Source organism: Gordionus sp. m RMFG-2023, chromosome 1 (genome assembly GCF_954871325.1).
Source record: "Gordionus sp. m RMFG-2023 chromosome 1, tfGorSpeb1-WG-v2, whole genome shotgun sequence".
Taxonomy (NCBI): domain Eukaryota; kingdom Metazoa; phylum Nematomorpha; class Gordioida; order Chordodea; family Parachordodidae; genus Gordionus; species Gordionus sp. m RMFG-2023.
This window is the reverse complement of record NC_088775.1, coordinates 47,454,904-47,475,352: the sequence shown is the minus strand read 5'-3', so window position 1 is coordinate 47,475,352 and position 20,449 is coordinate 47,454,904. Positions and strand designations below refer to the sequence as shown.

Here is a 20,449-nt window from a genome sequence, read left to right as displayed (position 1 = left end):
GAATCAGATGAGAGAAGTCTACAAACTATGGAGATGAGAATGCTGAGGATGATTGCTGGGGTAACAAGAAAGGATAAAGTGTGTACAAGAATACTAAGTAGTTTAAAGGTAGTGCCTATTAAGACTAAGTTAATGGTAAACAGACTTAGGTGGTATGGGCACACAATGAAAAGGCCTATGAACTACATAGGAAATAAGGTTGAGAGTTTGTAAGTGATGGGCAAACGTAAAAGATGAAGGCCAAAACTTCAATGGAGGCATAAAGTTAGAGCCAATATAAAGAAGTATAAATTAGATAAAAGAGATTGTATGAATAACATAAAGTGGAGAGAGATGTTGAAGGAGCTTACCACCAGAAAAGGTGAAAGCTAAAGAGAAAAAAAAATTCCTATATAAAATAAAGCATTTTTACTTACAATATATCTATTTATAAAAAAATTTAAACTTGGGAGAGCCATGGGTTTTTGTTATTGCGATTTTATTTTTTTAAAAATAAATAATTTTTTTCAAGATGGCACTATTATATAAAATTACGCATTTTTGTTTTTCCCTTTTTAAACATAAATACAATTTTCCACTATTAATATGATGAAATGAGATTATTTAGCTGTGGTTATAATCATCTTATTCTTGTTAAAAAAATTTATTTTATTAATTTTATAAATAAAATTAAAATTCGGAAAAGATACTACTTATTTTCGGCTTTTCATTAAATTAAGTTTATTTGAGACCTTGATAATATCATTTATCAGTCACAATTGATGAGCTAATTTTTGTTATAATATTATTTTTTAGTATGAAAAGGAGATCTGGTGTCGCATGATGAACAAAAGAACTTGCTGGTCCTTTTAGATAAAAAAATTTTTATTTTCAATACATCTCTATTCATGGCCAATTCTTGCACAAATCCAAACCGCCAATCGTTTCCTTCCATACATACAGATCACATATTTAATTTTATCGATTAACAGATCCTCACATGGATTTACTATATGCTACACAATAAACGTCTGCGAATTAGAATATATTTTAATATTGAGCTTAATAACCGATGGAGAGGTTGTTTGAATTTTTTGTCCGAGGTATTGAGATAGATTTATTAAATCTCTCACTTAGCCATCTCTTTTCTACCTCATAAGGTATGTCGGCAAAAGAAAAATTTATACCTTTATATGCTTTTCCGCATATTTACAAAAATTTTAAAGGTGTAATCATTTTGTCTGAATAAGGTTTCTGGAAGCTAACCTTGACAAATAGCCTTTCTACGGTACCGCCTGCCATAGCAGGCATTTTTAACATGTGCTATAGCAAGTGTCATCTGCTTAAACACTAAAACCGATTTCGTATTATTAATTATAATTATGTTTTCGAGATTTGATTATTATTGTCTTTGAAAGATATATAGAGGTAATATTTTTAGACAAAGGGGACGTTTTATATTTTTATAAAAATTTATATTTAAATTTAAAAAAAACTTTATTTGTTTTTGATATGTGCTTTGAAAGATAATAAAATAATGGTAAAATAACTTAAGTTAAAAAATAACATAATATATAAAAATAGTAACATTCTTTTTTTGAGTAATAGTAACGCAAAACGTTACTTTAAATTTTTCTTAAAAAATATCTTTTATTTTATTTTATCATATTTTATTGTTTTTTAAAAAATTTTATAAATAATTTAAGCCGAGTTCTAATACAGATCAACAAACTTAGTTTTGAATATTATAAAGTCAAGATTGTTAATCTAATTAATATTGAACAAAAAGGTATGTTAATTTATTCTCTAATTTTATAATTTGTTTTATATATAATATATCTCAATAGTACTTGTTTCGTTAAATGACTTAATTCTGTCCTAGTCCCTGTATGAAACATTTTTTAAATAAATAGATTTAAAGGCACTACGTCTACATTTTGTAACTGTAGATTGTGCCTAATTCATATATTTCAACCTCGATGTCCAGCAGTTCAAATCTGAAAAAATATAAGGTAAAATTATGAATTCAGATTAAATTCTGACAAAGATAAAAAATGATGCAGATCTGAATGAAGATTTTTGTGAAGATGATCCAATAAGTTTTTTTGAAAATAAACATTCTTTAAATATTTGTAATAAATTTCCCAATTAAATTTTTTATTTATTAACCTGGTATTGCATACATATTTATAGCATAGTAAATTTAAGTACACAAAGCCAAGTGCGCATTATGGATTAAAATTGAAAAAAGTCTAAAATATTTTTAACTTATTTTATTTAATATAATATATAACATCATAATTAGTATCTACAATAAATAATAAATAGTTCGTATGACATTTTTTCAAAGAATTATTACTTATTGTAAAAAGCATTTAACGCTTATTTTGGTTTTCCTCCTATTATATCTCTCCTTCTCTCCAACAGTGGATGCTCCAATAATAGTATTGAGCAGATGAACTAGGCGATGTTATCAATTAACGGCCCTCACTTCTACACCATGAATTTTGTACCCATAATTCACTCCCTCTCTTCATTTCCACTAGAGAAGGTGCAGTTCATAAAAGACTTGCTTCAGCTGTATGGCCATTTGCATCTCTCTTTGCACCAACACTATCAATAACGTTGAACTTGTAAGCCGATTATCAAAAAAATATTTAAATCCAGGGGAAAAGGACGCCATTCTAAGAACAGCATTTCCACTGATTGCAAAATTGGGTAGTCCAGGAGCATGGGGTATTTTTCCACGAAATTGTAGGCAATCCCATTTTCACCACACAAGAGAAATTATTTATACATCCCCATTTTAGGGGTTTTTTAGGTTATATTATTAGTAATTATGTTCATTTGCTATTATTTATTATAAAATACATTGATTAAATTATTCATATTGTGCCATTAATGCACATTTGCATATTTTTAAATAAATAAATTTTAAAATTGTCAATTATGGATTCTCTATCTTATATTTTAAGGCTCTTTTTTCTTCAAGTTTTAGCAATTAATTTAGTAGAATAAAAGTTATTAAAAATTTGAATTTTTTAAAAATTGGCAAATTATCATTAAAAAATATTTTTTTAAATGTCGATAAATTACATTTATATTTTAAACGTTTTTTTTAAATCACACTATGCATTAAAGGTAAAAAATGACAAGCTTTTGGAGCTATAGCAATATAGAGATAAATATAATACAACCCTCACAACCTCTGCATCAGTTGATGCCGTTTCCTAGGTCGAATTATCACTACCAAAAAAACATAACCAAAAAAATAAAAAAACAAGTAAAATACGAAAAATAACAAAGCCCCTAATTACTTAAAACAAACCAACGGGTGATCCTAGCTCAAAAGAAACCTATAATAAAATTGAGAAATATTTTTTATAATTTGAAATTTAATCAGTGTTATCCATAAATCTTGCTATGATTGCATATGTTTTACAATTTCATTCATTTTAGGTTATTTTTTACAGGGATCCAAACCGAAACGAATATCGGTTCGGATAAAAATAACGGTTCAAGGTTCAGGTTCGCAAAAAATAAAAATATCGGTTTGGTTCGAACCTCTAAAAATTTGAACGCTTTTGTATTCAAACCTACATTTGGATTATGTATAGGGAAAAAAAATTTTTTATTTCATAATTAAAATAAAAATCACATATATAAAAACTTCATTTTTATTAATTGCACATTATATAATAATATTTAATTTATAAATATAACAATGCTGCACAATTAATATATTTTCAAAATTCGTCTCACTCAAATTATATCTATAAGGAGATCATAAATTTAATTATTGAAAAACATCTATCCACACTAACTTGGGTAGCCGGCACTGCCAGTATGATATCAGATTTGATGTGTCATTTATAATTAGTGCTGTGAAGTAACGTCATTATTAACGACGTTAGTTTTTTGAAGAAAAGGAACGCCATTTGTTACCTTCTTCTTGAGGTAACGAATAACGGTAAGCGTTTCTTTTTTTGAGTAACGGTAACGCAAAACGTTACTTTATATTTTTTCTTAAAAATATCAACTAAAAGAAAAATATATTTTATTGTTTTATAAAATTAGTTTTATTTATTTTTTAATTCTTAATATTAATAATTTAAACTGAGTTTTAATTCATATCAACCACTTCCTTCATTTTTATTTTGAATTCTCGTTGTTAAATTTTCTGTCGAAATTAATGTTCAATCAAAATTCAAAGCAAATAATAATGATATTATTATTCTTATAATTTATTTTAAGAATATTATGTTCATAGTACTTACTTCTTCAGATGAAGATGATTTAACCCTTCCTTGGCCCTAAATTGATATATTTTAAACCAATAAAGAAAATTAATAGTACCAAGTCTACACTTTGCAAATGTAAATTATATCCCAATGCAAATATTTCAACCTCAATATCCAGCAGTTCAAACTTAAAAAATCATAGGTAAAAAGATGAATTAATATATCATTATTTTAAACATTACTTTTTTAATAGAATAATATTCTTTCATAAAATTTTGAAAAGCTTAATCATGGAATTAAAATATAAGTAGGCTGTACCGATATTAAATATCGGATCGGCACAGATGTTCAGCGTTTTCCAAAAATATCGGATCGGGCCGATACCTGAAAAACCCTATCCGATCTTTTTACTTTTCTTATTTTTGTTATTTTATTTTATGTTATGTATATTTATTTTACGTTATTATAATATTTTCAAAATATATTTTTTTAAACAATAAGAATGCACAATGCCTTCTAAATTTTATTTCTTTTTTAAAATAGATTTATAGTATTTTAAAAGTTTTTTATAAAAATAGAAAGGAACACTCAAAGTTTTATTTATTTTAAATATTTTTAATATGTATATTTCGGAAGGGTAGATAGCGTCGCCAAGTTTTTTACATATATATTTATAAAAGGTGTCTAAATAAAAAGCAAAAAAAAATTTCGAAAACAAAATCCTTTTTTCTCAAAAACACAGGCAAAGCAATATAGGTAAACCGGAAGTTAAAGGCTTAAATTGGTACCAATCTTTGTTTTGTAATAGCCCTTTAGAGATTTTTTTTACCTATAAAATGATATATTATATATTTTTTTACTATAAATAGTTTTGTGATATAAGTATTTTAAAAGTTTTATAGATTCAAATGTCTTTTTTTGCACCTATGAGCCCCTATATCTCGAGAACCAGGTGTACTAGTGATAAAATAAACGGCTTACTCGTTTTTTATCTGTCTAAATAATTCCAGAAATTTTTAGCAATTTTAAAAGGGGTTGGCCGAAAATGTGCCTTTTTTGATCAATTTGACATGGAATGGCTCAGACGTAATCGTTTTGTAAATTTGATAGAGCCATTTGATGAATCACAAATCATTCATTGATTTGAGTCAAAATGTATCCAAAAGTGGAATAAAATAGTATTTTATAGTAATCTTTTGGATAATAAATTTAGAATCCATGGCCCATCATTGTCTAGATGTCTCCAAATTACAGGTCCCCCCTATCAGTAGTTTACCACTTCCACATAACACATACCCACTAATATGAAAAAGGAAAATCAAAATACTAATTAAACAATTATTTTAAAACCATATTCAGAGTCATATAAAGAAATAAATAATTTTTGTAATGAAAAATTAATGTCATTAATTTGTATCTTCTGTGCTAAATTAATCAAACTGACAAAGACCAATCTTTCATATAACCATAATTACAAAGGAATGACAAGTCCTTTCTCTCAGAAACCTCCAACACAGAAAATATATCAATATTCAAACCCTTTATAAATAATCAGAGATCTGCAAAAGTACCATTTGCACTGTCTGGCCAGAATTTTTTTTTCTCGGTTCGGCCCGGGTTTTATATTTTCAAACCCGGCCTGACCCCTGATTTTTTTTTAAATTTATTTTTAATTAATATAGCTAATATAAACGTTGGTGTCAAATATGCGGCCCGGCCTGGGTGTTTTTTTTAAATTTCAGGCCCAGGCCCGGATTTCTAAAAAAAATTTCAGGCTCGGCCCGGGTAAATTTTAAAAAAATTAAACGGCCCGGGAGGTATCTGTAAATAATATTGAGCCATATTCATTCTAATAATAACAGATTTTATTGAAAGATATTTTGAATGGAAAAAGGGACCGACCTTGATGCGTCTACCCAACAAATCTAAAAGCCTAATTTCTAATTTTATCGCAAAATTAATCATAAAAATTAATGACAACATAAATTGTTTAAAATCATGAGAAGACTTTACTAACCTTCTCTCGCAAATGTCTTATACTCGCAGTTAACATAGAGACCTTGTTACTTGAACAAATAAAAGAAAGAAAGAAAACAAATAAAAAATCTTGACATTCAAATGATTGACACTCATAACAATAAAAAGCAATTAGATGATTAAACACACCAATGCAAAATAATATCAAATAAAATAGATCAAGGTGATATAAGCAAAGCAATTATAATTATATCTTCAGACAACCGACTTTCTCCTATTAAAGAAAAAACATTACTAATATTGAAACAGCTGCATTCCGAGGCTTCCATAGAGAATCCACCCATCCCTCCAATCCCCCAATTACAATTTTTACCAGTGATTAAATTGTTGATACTATCAATTCGTTTACAAAAATTCAGCAGTTGGCGTTGACGGTTTCAGACTTTCTTATTTTCAATATAATAAATTTAAAAAATTCTACACATAGTTGTCTCAAGGTTTCAAAATTCTTCCCAAAGTTCTCTCATCAAGGTTTCAAACTTTTTGTAATAACATATTTAATAAGGACATCCCTATATAAACTCACCAAATCCTTTTCGAAGCATGTCTAATCGCTTTAACCAAGCCAGGTGGTGGTACCAGTCCCATTGGAGTAGGCTAATTTTTCAGAAAATTAATCGCTAAAAATTCATCATCGAACGTATCAATAAACTCTTAGCAAATAGGTTGTGGGATCAAGGGCGGTTGCGAAATTGCGGTTCATACTTAAGAATTTACAGATAAAACCCTCCACATGACTCCGTATACGTAAACGTGATATTAAAATTCTTCTATGAAACTTTTTCTTGCTACTCTAAATTTATTGAATGCATGTAATGTTTTCAAACGCCTTAGAAAACGGAACTTTTCAGATTCTGTCCCAAGAAGGCATATAACAAGGGGATCCATTAGGACCTCTTCTCAGGCGCGTACGCAGGAATTTGGTCTGGGGGGGGGGGGGGGGATAATAAATTTTTTAAGAAATAATATTTTTAATTAAAAATACTAAGCATAAATTTATTAGGATTAATAACTTTTCTAATACACAATTTTAAACTAATGTGAATTAAAAAATTATATATATAAACCGGCATTTAAATGTGAATCATAAAATATAAAGTGAATATAACCCACGATATGAATCACTTAAATGACCCAAAATTGAAATTTGAATTTTTTGAGCTTTTAAAATATATAAAGTATAAAAAATTTAAATGTTGTAAATATAAATTAATACACAAAAAGTTTCTTAGGAATAATTGTATTTTGTATGTTTTGAGCTAATTTTTCAATTATCAATCCTTGCTTGGCGTTAAATGTCTATGAATATTCAAAAGATCCAAATCATTCAATCTACTTTCAGATGTTGTATTTCATAGGTATGTTTTTCACAGACTTGCAGGCCCGGCCCCCGAGCCGGACCGTATTTTAATTTTTTTAAATATACCCGGGCCGGGCTCGTAATTTTTTTTTTTAAAAACACCCGGGCTGGGCCTGAAAATTTTTTAAGAAAAAATATCCGAGCCGAGTTGTATATTTTAAAACCAAATATTTGAAATCGCCATTATTAGCTATAAATATCAAAAATAAATATAATTTATTTTAAAAAATTCGGGCTGGGCCAGCCGGGCCGGGCCTGAAAATTTTTTAAGAAAAAATATCCGAGCCGAGTTGTATATTTTAAAACCAAATATTTGAAATCGCCATTATTAGCTATAAATATCAAAAATAAATATAATATATTTTAAAAAATTCGGGCTGGGCCAGCCGGGCCGGGCCTGAAAATTTTTTTAAAAAAAACCCGGGCCGGAAAAAATTTTTAAAAAAAATCTGGGCCTGGTCCTGCAAATGGTACCTCTGCAAGGCTCTGTTATTCTTCTTAAAAAAGTGAAGGTTCTCTCATTAGTTTACTAAAGAGCTGCTAATATATATATAACCATTTTAATAATTGGGAGTATAATCTAAAATGTGTTTGAAATAAAAGCATCCATAGCATTTTTTGGGACTGTATCAACCATAGTTAATCTTTTAATCATAGTTATTCAGCTAATAAGGTATCATAAGATATTTTAACATCTTCATGATAAAAATATAACAAATATTTATATTTTTTTCTATCACCATATGAAAAAGGTTGGGAGAGGGGACATTTGTTTTATAATACTCTTCTACTGATCCTATATTAATTTTTTGATGATGAGCTTGCTTGCTGCAAGTCGAGGGGGACAAATATTTAACACGTATAGCTCTGCTTTTGACTCAACAATAACATATAAAATATGAAATTCTTCAACAACACTAGCTCTATTTCCTTGAGTTCTAATAAAATGCTCTCCGCTATTCTCATTTTCTTAATCAAGTCAATGTTATGTTTTTAAAAGTATTACATAAAATAGTTGTATAATTAAATAATACATTCTAATGAGAAAAAAAATTTGGAATAAGTATTGAATAAAATAATTTTCTTGCTTCTGAGGAAATATTTCTTTCAAGCCATTGTGATATTTCAGTAATAGCATTAATAATCAGCTCTTCTAACTCCAAAATAGCTGTTACTGTGGCGGAGACTCGATCTCGTTGGACAAGCTTGCAATTTTTCTCCCTGTTGGACAAGGAGTTTCAGAGATAATTATTATTTTATTAGAAATTTAGATAAATATTACGCCACTAAAATTTGAAAATAATAGGTAAATTACGCCAAGGAAAACTTGAAATCGAAATTGATTGATAAAATAACTTAGTAGATGAATGTGATAAATAAATGTAATTAAATATATATATATATATATATATGTATATATGAGATAAGAATAAATATTAACAAATATAAATTAATATTAACAATAATATTTTTGAAAAATATAATCCGGCATCTGCATTTTTTTGGCTTTGGGGAGGGGGGGGGGGATTTGTCCCCCTGCCCCCCCCCGCTGCGTACGCGCCTGCCTCTTCTATTTTGCTTCGAAATCCATCATCTCATTTCCCAGATCAAACAGAATTTCAACTTAGACCTTAGTATTTAAATCTGTGGGCCCGGCTATAGCGCTTTAAAATATTTAGAAACCAATTCCCAAGCTACCAGCCTCATGCATAAATAAAACTGAATTATGCTTTCTAAACAAGCCACCAAATTTGGAAGGCTATAAAATCATCGCTCCTGATAGTTTAACCCTATTAGTCCCCGTTCACTAAGTTGAAGAACGCCATAACATTTTCAAAAGTTTTCATAACAAAGCATATCCTATACCATTTACCGGCACATCAATGTTTATTTTCAATATATAAATACTAAATACCTATAAATAACAAAAATTTTGCATATTTTCGGTTCATCATACTTTTTCTAAAAAAAACTAATTCAAATCAAAGATTCAGAATAAATTCAAAATATTTTTGGAAAAAAATTAAATCCACTCAATTGGTCACTCGCCCAGTTACCTACTAAATTTGGTGCTTTAAACTTTTTTCCACTCAATATATTCAATCCGCCTTTCGATTGCCTTCAACTACTTCAATCAACTAAGAGACTTGGTGGTCGCAAATGGTTAGAATCACTCCCTAGTCGTAACCTTAAAAATCTATTATAAGACAGTCAATGGTGACACCCACGTCACACAGAAATAAATCATATAATAGGTTAAACAGCCGCCCACATCCCAAACCATTTTGAATCAACAATTTATTTTACGCAGATGGTTTAAGACCTGATGGCATGACCGCGTAACTTCATTCCCCACAAACATCAATATTCACCCGCTAACCCAGGCAGAAACAAAAAGGTCAATAAATACAAAAATTTCCAACTTCCTTTTATTCCAATAATGACTTCACAAACGACCATTTTTCGCCATAACCTATAGGTTTTCAAATAGCAACAAATTTCTGTATTTTACAAACGAAGCTAAGGAAACTTTATATATATATATACGTCAAAAAATTCAAATATAAACACTTAAATATAATTATGTCCCTTTTGGGAAAACAATTATGAAATTGTATTTTTATTTAAATATTTAATATTATAATAGAATTTTTTAATTAATAAAAAAAATTTACTTTTATAAACTTCACAGATTATAAATAGAAAATGATAATAATGATAAATTAATTTTTTGCTTCTTTCTATAAATATACTATACTACCTTATTATTTTTTTGGTATTGGCATCAGCGCTATCGGCGCATTTTGGGTATAACAATGTAACTAATTTTGTAATTATAAAATAATGTTCTTTATATATGTCGTTATTCAATAATAAATTCTGGAATCACTGAAATCTAATTAAAATATCTTTTGCCTGGCATATTAATAATCCCTCTAGGTTGGCGGGTCTAGGTCCTGGGTGGAGTCGAAATTGCTGCAATGTTAATTATTCTAAGTAAACTGGTCTAGGTTTTGTGGAGCCTGGTTGTTTTATTTACAGCCTCTATCTCGTCAATAACCTTGGAGACATATGCCGGATACCTTTTGTCCATCCACTGAAAATCTTAGTGACAAACGATTTCTTCAGTTACTCATTCCCCTAAGCTTAATGATTGGGAATCCTCGGTCACTCGTAAGGCCAGTGTTTAGTGAATTTAATAATGCTCTCATTCTATTTTAAATCCTAGCCTTGACGTAAACTCTCCCTTACCTTTACTCGCGCTTTTAAAAATAAGATCTATTGCTACTAAAGAATGTTACTTGATACACTTGTCTCCTGATACCACCGTCATATTTTTGATAAGCCTTTATCACATCTCTTAATTAGCCTACCGCACTTTTTACATCTGATTCAGATGCCATTAACTTATTTAATATTTCATCGAGACAAAACTATTTTTATCGATCGCGCCACCAAGTTTAAATTCTTTTGTCTATAAAGTTCCCAAGACTGAGTCCCCCTCCCGTGAATCCCTTCGTATCATTTAATACTCGCTAATTCTTGATTTTTTAAATATACATCCATATCAATTTTACTAAATAATCACGACTTTCATCTTAATTTTAAAATCCTGTATAGACAGTGTAAATTATAAACAACATACCATTAAGAACTATATATTTGTAAATACTTTAAGCTATATTTCTAGGTGGATATTATTCAAGAATTTTATTTATCGATAATAGCCAGTTTGAAAAGCGTATCTTTATACTATAGACCAAACTGATTAATAATATAAAATTTTTAGAATAATCAGTAGCTTTTTAATCGCAACGTTGGCCAAAATTTTGCTGCTAATTTTTCTGTATACAGGTTACTAAAGTCTTGCAAGTTGTGTGTCGCTTGGAGGGAACGCCCTAGCTTTCATATTCATATTTTTTTATTTGTTTCCTTCATTTTTGTTTAATGGACAAGTGTCCTTAGCACCCGGCTGTCCAAGTCTGTCGGTGACCGGGGTGTCATCTCTAAGCTCCGAAATTCATCCCACCTATGTCTTTACACATCAGTCATCGAAGAAAACCCGTAAAATTTTTACGTTGCTTACAAGCCCCGGCAATTTTTAACAATTTTTGCAGGTTAAATATTAATGACAAATAAATTAAAAAATATGGAAATGTTTTCATCAAATATGCACAAAACTTTAATACTATTATATTCCATATCCAGCACATTAGAAGGATGCATATTCAGTGTTGCAAAAGTGTTTTACTGATAGGAGGGAATATGTCCATAAAAAATAGGAAAGATGTTAAAATGTTTTTAGACTTCTCATTAACACATGTTAAGTTAGAGCCATACTTGAAATCAAGGAAGAATTATAAAACTATGATATTTAAATAATCACTTAGATAATAAATTTAAGTTGACTAAAATTAATAAATAAAATAGTATAAATTATTCATAATGATTTTGCTGTTGTTTTTGCACAGAAACTCTTATTATGAAAGCACACATTTTTATATATTTATTATCATTCAATTTGATATCACATAAAAAAATAATTAAAATAATTCAATACCCCTATTTTTATCGTTCTTTCAAACAAATTCATATTCAAAATAACATTTATATAAAAAAAATTAACCAAATTTAAAATTTTTCATTAAAAGTTAGCAGAATATCAGTTTAAATATTGCATAAATGATATATCAAAAAATAATCGAAATAATCTATTCTAAAAAAAAGAAAGTCTATAATCTTATTGAATAAAAAGAAAGTTGTGATTTTTTTATAATAAAGAATACTCAAATTTTTATATCACAGGTATAATTTTGCCTTATATATGATTTGGAAAGTAATATATATTCAAAATTTGTTAATGAAGGAGGTTATGAATGGCATTAACTAATTTTCTTTTCTAAAATAACCATCATTGTGTCATCACAGTAATAAGAAATATATTCATTGATATAAAAAAATGTAAATTGCATTAATTAGTTGGAATATTCTCAAATACAATGGTAAATAATAATTTAACATTTTGATAAAATTATTGCATAATATTTTTTCTACTTTTAAATCTACAGATATCAGTTCAAGAATGTTTGTGAAGGATATTTATTTCATGTAGAGGAATATATATAAATCCTTGCTTTTGAATGAGAATTTGTTCAAAAGAATAATAAAAATAGGTGTTTGACATTTTTTTATATTTTCAAATTGTTTATTATTTCAGAAAAGTAAGTATTTGAATGATGACAAAATATAAAAAAGTTGTATACATATTTTGTGATCTCATAATAAGAGTTTCTTGGCAAAAATGGCAAACCCTGTAAAAAGCTTATAAAAAATTACAGGATTATGATTGTGGAATGGGTACATTTTGATAATCTTGTGATCATCCTTATTTTTATATTGTTTTAAAATACTTTCTTAGAGTTATGGAGTTTTTAGGTGTGGAGGGGCTAAAGATTTTTTGGATAAAATTTCATTTAATAAAAATTTATAACCAAACATAATAAATTTTCAGAGTCATGTTTAATCATAATGTAATAAATTAATAAAATATTATTTATAGATATTATATATTAAAATAGAATAGAATATTCAAAAATTAATTAATATAAATTTGATGTTTGAAATAAATTGAAATATAAATTAGTAGTCGTATTGTTTATAAATTAGTAGTTGTATTACTACAAATGGCGACGATAAATGGATAAAATAATTCCTTAAATGGAGATAATAATTCCTTAAATGGAGAAAATAATTCCTTAAATGGAGATTCAAAAAAAAGCGGATTTATCTACGATTAAATTTGATAAATTCGAGTTGGATACTTCAATCTATAGATACTTTTCTCAATGGGAAGCCAGTTTTCGGTTAAAAAACGTAAGCCCATCTGAATGTCAATATAAAGATATATTTTTAACATTTTTTGGCAATAAGAATATTGAGTTGGTGGACCGTTTTTGTTATCCTGATTCGATCGAAACTTTATCTTTTAAGGAAATTATGTTTTAAACTATTTAAACCGACGTCAATAGCTTTTGCTTCTAGATTTGATTTCGTTAGATTACGGAGAACAACTGAAACCATAACTGAATTTGCAGATAAAATTAGAACAATTGGCAAGCGTTGTCATTATCTTAATGATATTGACGAGCGTTTATGTGATCAGTTTATGGTTAGCATGACCGGGATTGGAAAGAGATCTTAGAGCTCTATATTCCGACGGTCTTGATAGAGATAATAATGTACTGACTTTTCAATTTATTCTTGATCTGGCATTAGCTTCTGAGCGAGCAGATAAAGAAATGGCAAATAAAAATATGCCTGTTGTTAATAAGATAAATGATAATAACAAAAGAAATGATAATGATAATAATTATAAACATCCAATTAAAACGACGACTACATTTGATAAAGGCTATAATAAAGTCAAGTATAATAATACATTTGATAAAGAGAATAATAAATACAAATATAATAATGATAAGGATTATAATAAACTTAAATGTTATAAATGTGGTTTTATTCATAACCGAGAAGTGAGATCTCCAGCTAGAAATGCGGCATGTAATAAATGTAAAAAAATTGGTCATTTTGCAGTTTGCTGTAAATCAAAGAATTTAAATTATATAAGAGTGTCATCAAGTGATTCTATTCATAATATTTGGTAGATTCAACAAAATCGAGAGAATTGAGCAAAACTAACTGCAGAGATAAATGGGTTAGATATTGAATTTGATTTTGACACTGGTGCACAAGCGTCATTGATAGGAATTGATATATGGACAAGTATTGGACGACCAAAAATTAGGCCAACCAGTCCATTGACTGCATATGGTGATCATCCGTTAGACGTTAAGGGCGAGACCCAAGTCAAGGTTCACAGACAAGGACCCTATCAAAGGTAATAATGAATACAACTGGGGTGCCTCTTTTCGGATTACCATGGATTATAGCACTCAATTTAGAAATGCCTCGTCAGGTTATGATTAAACAAGTACGCAATTTGGTCAACAATATTTAAAAAGAAAAATGTTGCATAACACTAGATTCTAGAATTCAAGATTTGATTAATAAACACCAAGAAATTTCGGAAGAGAATCAAGATTCTAAACATGCTTTAGATATTCGAAGTATTAATTTGGATGATATGCAATTGTCAGAAAATATTCTACGAAAAGAGTCGAAGCAAGATTTAATATTAAAAAAGTAGCAATACATATTCAGCAAGGTTGGCGAAACTTTGATCGTCATAAAGATAAAGAAATAGTTAATTTTTATAATCGACAGGAGAACTTTCTGTCAATCGTGATATTAAAGAATGGAATGGGAGATTGGTTATTCCTAATAAATTAAGAAATGCAGTGTTAGGAATGATTCACCAGGGACATCCTGGGGAAAATGTAATGAAATCCATTTTTAGATTGTATTGTTGGTGGCCCAGATGTGAAGTTGATATAGAAAATTTTATCAAAATATGTTCTGGATGCCAGAAAAATAGACCATGGTTAGAAGTTGATCTAATGCAGAATACCTCTGCTGATGCTATGATAAAACGACTAAAAAAATGGTTTGCTAGGCTTGGAATACCCAAATACATTGTGTCAGACAATGGACCACAATTCTTTCTGGGGAATTCCGTAGGTATTGTGATTTAAATAACATACATCATATACGTTCGGCACCCTATAATCCAAAAACTAATGGCTGAACGTACAGTACAAACTTTGAAAGGTCGGTATTATGTGACGAGAGATTCAATTAGCGATCCCGAAGAAGCTATGACACAGGTTTTAACAACCTACCGATTGCGAGAGCATAGCTCCACAGGGAGATCTCCTCCTAAAATTATGTTTGGGAGGCAATTGGAAACAAGTCTGGATTGGGTCCAACCAAATGCCGAACACGAAATAGTAAGGGCCAATGATAGACAAAGCCTTCATCATGATTTACATTCAAAGGAAAGAGAATTTGAAATCTCACAACCTATATGGTTAAATAATGAAAATACCAATGGTTGAAGAGAGAGAGTAATTAAAGAAAGAATAGGACTTTACTCTTATATTGTTGAATCTTCCGAGAAAACATTACAGAAGCATGCAGATCAGTTAAGAAATCGTTTAGTTATCCCAAATCATGAAAGTTCTTTGGAAGTTACAGAAATGGTTGTGCCAGTGAATGAAGCAAATACAAACACAAATACCACATTGTGTTGTTTATCAAGGAACCGTAAACCTACGAAGATGTTTATTGAAGAAATCTAACTTTAAAATGTTTGAAAGAAATGTAATAAATTAATAAAATATAATTTATAGATATTATATATTAAAATAGAATATTCAAAAATTAATTAATATAAATTTGATGTTTGAAATAAATTAAAATATAAATTAGTAGTCATGTTGTTTATAAATTAGTAGTTGTATTACTACACATATAAATATATATTTGAGGTAGCAAGGTTTCTTAGCCACTGGTTAAAGAAAACTGGCATGGTTAGGCAAAGATAAGCCTCTGCATAAAAAATGCAAGCGCCCAATATAATAGGGTAGACCAACATCTAAGTAAATTCAAATAGCAAATTGTGTAATGCCATATGAAAACAATTAAATAAATCCAGGCCAGGCTTAAACAAAATTGTCATTAAATGTCAAAAATTTATATTTTATTATATTAATAGTATATATAAAGTTTTTTTTAACACATAGTACTATTTCCAATTTTAATATTATAATAGGATAAGAACCATGAAAAGTTTATTAGTCTTACCCATTAAATTTAATAATTATTAATGAATAGACAGATTTATTATAGATTTTTTTAAATAGTCTAAATTATTCATAAATATAGCCAATAAAAATGGATTGTTTTTCAGAAATAAAAATACTTTTTAATGAGTCTAAAGTTTGGTATTCTGAAATATCATCTGTCAAGCTCAACATCAACACATTATTTTTATCATCATTATAGGATACTTCTAAACTATTGAAATTAATTATATCTGATGTGTTTTGAGAATTTTCTGAATTGTAACTCACATTTTCTTTTATATCATATGTGTTTGATAATTTGTCAGTTAGTGAGATTATTATTGGGGAGGATGTGTTTTGAGAATGGGAAATATTATTACTATTGGAGGTTTTTTGATCATTAAAATTTGAAGTTTTATAGCTCTTAGCCCTATTCTGTTCAATCTATATATATATATATATAATATAATTGAAGACTACTTAATAATTATACTTTTAGGTCATTAAAAAGATAATCTTTATTCTCATCAAAATTTGCCAAGGCCTGTCGTTTGTTAGGTAATATATTCTGTTTTTCATTGTCCAAATTTTTTAATTTGAGTTTATGAGCATTTACTTTAATAGCATTTTCTTTATCAAAGATAATATTATCAGCTTGAATTTGCCAATTATTTTTAAATTTTGACATTTTAATAAATATTTTAATTATTATTCTTCATTCAATACTCTTTAAATTTTTAGAACACTATGTAATCAAATTCTAATTTTATAAACATTATTGAGACAATAGCTAACAAATCGAAAATTTTTCATTTCATTTTTTTACGGTGAACAAAAAATGCGAAAATCTCTTTTGATGAACAAAAAAAATTAAATGATAGCGGGGTTTGTTATCGACCAATTGCATCTAGGTATTTAAATTTTTAGCTAATATACTTTTATTTTTTTATCATTTTAATATTCATTAAATTAAATACTTAAATGTTATGGTAAAACTTACATCATATTTTAGAAAATATTTTATTTATTACTTGTTACATTAAACATATATTTAAAATTTATGGTTAAATAATGAACAGATTAAACATTAGGATAAATTCAACATCTATAATGTGACCAACTTAGATTAGTGTTGATTTCATTGGTGAGCTCAGTTTCGGAGGAGGGGGAGGGGGGGGGGGGGGAATATGCTATAGCTTAAATTCATTAACCCGGCTTGTCAGATTTCTTTGGTAAAAATAGCCGTTAGTGTAATAAATTGTATTAAATGTTATTTATTATATATTTTATAAAAAAGAATGGAACATTCGAATTAATCAATTAATAAATACGATGTGACAATTTTATAAAAATAATAAAACAATATATATTAAAATAGCTAATAATTAGTCGTAGTCGTTAATTATATTAAAATAGCTAATAATTAGTCGTGGTCGTTAATGGCGAGGAGGCAGTGGCGTCACGAAGAGCGTGCAGGGGCTCGAGCCCCCTGAAAAATTTGAATAGCCCCCTGAAGCAAATTTTTTTTTTTAATGGCTCCTTAATATCCTTTTGAAGTAAAAATAAATTGTTTTGATTGCCCCCTGAACGATTTCTTTTATAATTCTAATAAGTAGAATATAGATTTAATTTTATTATTTAAAAGTTAATAAGACTATTAAAATTTTTATTAAATGATACTATTTTAATTATTAGATTAGATTAATACATATAAATTACATTTTCACTGTCAGCTTGCAATCAAATCCTATGTTAAAAATAGAATATCAATATCACTCACTAAATATTAATTTATCATTAACAGTTGAAGCTTAATTAACTTTTTGATATATATTATCAAATAATAATACATTTATTTAACATTATAAATATATGTCAATCAATTTATAGTTGATAATTAGAAAAATAACATAGATATTGATTGTTAATTAAATATTTATTGAATCGCGGATTGATTTTTAAATATAAAAAAAATGAATTGATTTTTGTGAAATATATTGAAAAAAACGAAAATTTTACTGTGAATATTTAATTTTATGGAAATAGAAAAATAAAGAGTATATTTAAAAGTATTATTGTTAAATATAAAAATGGTGCCGTGACCAGGATTCGTGAACACTTATTAGGGAAAAATAAGAAAATTTAATTTGTGAAGAGAATTTTAGATATTATAAAAGAAAAAATTTTCTAGGACCGGGTTCCCCAAAATAATAGGATTCCGGATAAATAAAGCTAAGAAATTTTTTTTTTGTATTATAAATTACACAACGCAATAGTAGGATTTTTGAATTAAAATTAGAAATATATAAGATAAAATTTTAAATTTTGGGTAATTAATGAAAAAATGGCTTTTTATTTTAATGATAATTATAAAAAGCATAGTATTAATAAAATGTCAAATTTTAATAATAATTTTAATAAAATTTTTGATAAGAAATTTAATGAATTGGATGTGACCAATAGTGTGGTTACAGCTTTCATTTTTTTTATATTGTATATATTATTAATTGGTTTCAGACAATTAATTAATAAAATTCAGAAAAGATCAGTGAATTATAAAATAATTAAATTAGGTGATCTAAATAGTAATAAACCTTTAGATATTTCTGAGGATATTAAAAGTAGTTTACAGTTAATTTTGTTAGAATTAAAAAAATTAAATAGTAAAAAAATGTTGAAGATAAATATGAGAAATACTTAGATACTGGTGAAGTATTTAATGTTCCTCAAAATATTGACATATCGGAGGATATCAATAAAAAATTAAATTCAATTGTGATTGAATTTAAAGAGAAAATTTCTGAGGTTTTAAGTAAAAAACCAGAAGAAATTTTGAAAAATTATAAAACAGATAATACTTTGAGACAAAGTATCGAGGAATCTATAATTTTACGTGAAATTAGAGAAATGAAAGAAAATATGAAAAATTTGTCCAGAGATGTTTCCAATGTAAAAATTAAAAATAATAATAATATAATTGAAAGTTGTGAACTTTGTGGAAGAAGAGGACATATTGGTAAAAATTGTTATTCAAGAGACCGAAAAACTAATGAAAATGTGACTTCAAAACCAAGTGAAAAAAATGACATAGTGTGTCATAGATGTGGTTTTGTAGGACATATAAAAAGAAATTGTATGGTGAAAGAAGCCAATTTCAAAAGTGGATTTCCACAATGAACATCGGTAGTGATAAATCCAGTGGTTCGAAGTATACAAAATCCTCAGAGTATAAATGTGAATGAAATTAAAACTTACAATACAGACCATGATAGAATGTGTTTCAAATGTGAAGAAATGGGACACATTGCCATTCATTGTATTCAAAGTGTGAGTGGGTTACAGTGACTATATGATTTGAAAGAGAATCATATAAAAATAGAAAAATCATATTTAGAGAATAATAAACATTTTGATATATATAGTTTTATTAAAAATTTTGTGGATATATATAATAAAATAGATAATCCTCATGGGAATGATAATTATACATTAAAATTTAACTCGAATAAAAAGAGTTTATGTGGGAAATTTTCATTGTCATTCTGATGAAATAAAAATTTTTAAATTAACCAATAATCTGAATAAAAAGGATTATTGTAATCAAACAAGTGAGAAATATCCAGGAGAGATTTTTAATAACAACATAAATGAGATTCAGAGATCTTTAAATTCTGAGAAGAATTTAGGTATGTATTAATTGTATTGAAAAAGAGATTAAAATAAATATCATTCAACCGATTAAATTGCCTAAATATTTAATAACTGAGGGGTCAAAGGAACAGAGTTCATGTCCTCATATTAATTTAAAATTTGGTGGACAAATAGTTGAAATGTTATTTGATACCGAGCAAGTATTTCAATAATGTCTAGTGAAAATTTTTATAAATATTGGCCGAATGGTATTGTTGAGAGACAAAATATGTGTTTAAAACAATTTGATGGATCTGAAATCAAAGTTTTGGGTAGAACTCAGTGGGATGTTATTTTCCATGGATAGTGAATAAAAATGTTGAAACAATTATGGGTTGGGATTGGATTAGCAAACTTGGACCTAGAAATAATTATTAAGATTTATTTATAATTGATAG

At 27.7% G+C, this 20,449-nt stretch overlaps 1 protein-coding gene across 1 annotated transcript in view; it reads right to left on the bottom strand.

Annotated features, from left to right (window-relative positions):
* LOC135931833 (G2/mitotic-specific cyclin-A-like) overlaps positions 1-16,680 on the bottom strand; it is a 29,063-nt gene extending 12,383 nt beyond the window's left edge. Inside the window, exon 1 of the mRNA XM_065469138.1 lies at positions 16,499-16,680. Coding sequence (XP_065325210.1) covers positions 16,499-16,553 — 55 coding nt within the window. The 5' untranslated portion in view covers positions 16,554-16,680. The remainder of the gene's footprint in view (positions 1-16,498) is intronic.
* Between the last annotated feature and the right edge of the window lie 3,769 nt (positions 16,681-20,449).